Source organism: Notothenia coriiceps, unplaced genomic scaffold, assembly GCF_000735185.1.
Source record: "Notothenia coriiceps isolate Sejong01 unplaced genomic scaffold, NC01 NC01_scaffold00001303, whole genome shotgun sequence".
Lineage (NCBI taxonomy): Eukaryota > Metazoa > Chordata > Actinopteri > Perciformes > Nototheniidae > Notothenia > Notothenia coriiceps.
In genome coordinates this window covers 556-3782 of record NW_011334004.1, presented here as the reverse complement: position 1 = coordinate 3782, position 3227 = coordinate 556, and the positions used below count along the sequence as shown (strand labels likewise).

The 3227-nt window shown below is 43.9% G+C and overlaps 1 protein-coding gene across 3 annotated transcripts in view; it reads right to left on the bottom strand.

Moving 5' to 3' along the window:
• The window catches only part of LOC104960006 (uncharacterized), a 7248-nt gene extending 4965 nt beyond the window's left edge, over positions 1-2283 (bottom strand). For 2 of the 3 annotated variants that reach the window (XM_010787939.1, XM_010787946.1), the window contains exons 1-2: positions 1974-2283; positions 1136-1450 (exon numbers count right to left, since the gene is read on the bottom strand). In XM_010787939.1, the coding sequence (XP_010786241.1) occupies positions 1136-1450; positions 1974-2271 (613 nt within the window). In that variant the 5' untranslated portion in view covers positions 2272-2283. Of the gene's footprint in view, positions 1-1100; positions 1451-1973 lie in introns of all 3 variants that reach the window. The other variant, XM_010787954.1, reaches the window with a different exon arrangement.
• Positions 2284-3227: the final 944 nt, after the last annotated feature.

Sequence of the window (3227 nt, the reverse complement as noted above, 5' to 3'; positions counted from 1 at the left end):
ATGCTCATTGGATAATAGTTTGCAGGGTGCTTTTAATTGCCTCCTTGATTTAATGCAATTTACGTATTTTTATTGTTTGCTCTCTCTCTTTAACGTGCATATACAACGTCATTATCGTGGTCTGCACAAACTTGTCATCATGCGTGTATTCTGCTAACTGCACTGCCCATAACTATTTGATAGGAATACATTTCTAGCCTAGGCTATTTCCTTGTTTTTCGGTGATTTAGTGGGCTCGTTTGTGGGATGTTGCGGATGAGTTTCACCGAGACCGCCTGCTCTGAACAACCAATCACCGTACGGGCCGCTTCTAAACTCATGCACGAGAATCGACGTAATCCATAGCAACGGCGCGTCACTCTTAGTTCACTCTTAGGGATTTATCCTTAGTATGAGTAGGTCTCAGCGGCTTTGTGAATAACTTTTAAGAAAAAACTCCTACGTAAATGTTTAGCGCGAGTTAGGAGNTGCTGCCGGCCCGGCCCGTCTCTCCCCCATTCTCATTGATTATTTTACAAAGAGTGAAGCAGCGCCCCTCTAGATGTTATGGTGAAACAGTAGATTGCAGTGCAATCTACTGTTTCACCATAACATCTAGAGGGGCGCTGCTTCACTCTTTGTAAAATAATCAATGAGAATGGGGGAGAGACGGGCCGGGCCGGCAGCAACACACAACAAAGAATTTCCGAAACTAAACGGAACGAAGTGTTTTTATTTATTTATTAAAATTATAACTACAATCCGAAAAAACAGGGAAAGCCTGGCTTCCCTTGGCCTCCAGGAGAAAACGCCACTCCATATGGTATCGCAATGCCATGCGATCAAACAAGGTATTATACCTAGTTCTATTTGTACTTTAAAAATGGCAGTGTTTTTATAAGAACTTTTTTTATCAGTTGAATCAGTGTGGGACAGTTTGGCTTTGTAAGGCTCTTCTTCCACTTTAACGCCCTGTTATGTAATGTTCTATTACTTTTCCTGATGTTTTAGGTTTCTTACGTGGCTTGCTTTTAGCATCAGTATCAAGATATTTAGGCAGGTATATCCAAATCACAACACTACTTTACTTACATATGTCATTCTTCTAACATGTTATTGATCTATGGTCTGTCTCTATATGAAATGTCAGTGTCACCTCTGATGGCTATAGGCAGGGGCTGGCTTTCTCTGGAGATGAAGGTGCGTCCACCCATCTGGACCCGATACAGGCAGTAGTAGTAGCCCTCGTTGGAGCTCTGGGCGTCAGGAAAGGTGAAAGTGACGGAGGGGCTGAGGGCAGGGAGGGTCTGGCGCACGGTGCCGTTGGAGCGAATCAGACGCAGCTGGAAGGAACCTCCAGGGTACTGCTGGTGGGTGGAGCAGGTGATGTTGAAGTTGTGGCCTTTAATGACTGAACCAGCAGGGGCCTCAGTAGACGTGTTGAACCAGTGTTGGGGAGTCAGGAGTTCCACTGTGAACCATTAAAAGAACAATTAAAAAGGTTATTCGAAAGATACAGAGGTTTAATCATGCTTAACAAAAAAGTCCCAACTCTACTGAACTATAAAACTACAACTTTCTTTTCAACCCTTAACATTTCCCGAAATATTCTCAAATGAAATGTCCTTTTTTGTTGGGTCATACTCAAGATACTCAAGATTTTTCTAACAAGTAACCAGTGAGAGCAATATTAACAGCAAACTCAAAATTGAGAACATCTGGGTTAGACATTTCCATTACATGCTGAATGTAACTGCCAATACCGATTATGATTTTGTCAGCATAAATAAAAAAAATGTATAATGAATGATAATTTAATTCGACAAAGCTACAATGAACCAAATAAATGACAAATGATGACAACACAGATGAGCAGAGAAATGTGTAAATAAATACTGTGGATGCAATATCTTCTTTCTGTGTCCAGTGCTGTCACTGCATAAGCTCTGGTGAAACAGAGTTAATATGGATGAGACAATGCGGCCGTGACTCACCCACAGTGATGTTGATGGAGTTGCTGGGTGGAGAGCTGAGCAGCTGAGGGGGGAAGCCGCTCTTGATCCTGTACCGACAACTGTAGCTGCCCTGGTGGAAAGTCTCTATGTCGGTCAGGGTCAGCTCCACCGGGGTGGGGCCCTGCTCCGCCCTCTGAGTGACCAGCGGTGTGGACACTCCATGCTTGTACAGGTGGAAGTCACTGAGGTGGTGACCCAGCAGAACACTGCAGCCAAAGCGAACAGCCTCGCCAGGAGAGAACACAGTGTGCGGTGACAGCAGGGTGAGGGTGGGCATTAGAAGCGTACCTGCGAGGAAAGGACAGATTAATCAAAAAATGTCAGTGATGTCATCAGGTGTTAAAGCACTCTTGAAAGAGGTAGGTTGAGGTCGGATAGGGAGGGATTTTGCGATGTTTGGTAACTCATTCTACCACCAAGGGATGACAATATTATCTGGCTCACATTTAAAGATCAGGGGCCGTATTCACAAAGCATTTTATCTTACCGCTAGGAGTGCTCCTAACTCTCGCTAAAACATTTACGTAGGAGTTTTTCTTAAAAGTTATTCACAAGCCGCTGAGACCTACTCATACTAAGGATAAATCACTAAGAGTGAACTAAGAGTGACGCGCCGTTGCTATGGATGACGTCGATTCTCGTGCATGAGTTTAGAAGCGGTCAGTACGGTGATTGGTTGTTCAGAGCAGGCGGTCTCGCTGAAACTCATCCGCAACATCCCACAAACGAGCCCACTAAATCACCGAAAAACAAGGAAATAGCCTAGGCTAGAAATGTATTCCTATCAAATAGTTATGGACAGTGCAGTTAGCAGAATACACGCATGATGACAAGTTTGTGCAGACCACGATAATGACGTTGTATATGCACGTTAAAGAGAGAGAGCAAACAATAAAAATACGTAAATTGCATTAAATCAAGGAGGCAATTAAAAGCACCCTGCAAACTATTATCCAATGAGCATATTTCTAGCACTTAAAACTTTCGAGATAACAGCCCATACGCGACCGTTCAGTCCTTCCCTATCATGAGAATGAAGTGCAAGGGAGAAGCTTAACGGCAAGTGACCCCAACTGGACATGGGTGGCCTGCTCCAAAGCGCGCCTAGGACCGGCCCTCTCCATTAAATACGGACGATCATGGCGTTAGATTCCAGGTAACTTGGTGCCAAACAACATCGAAGAATGTTAAAAGTTGCATTCAAAAACAATCTGCGGTTGATGGATGCTACTT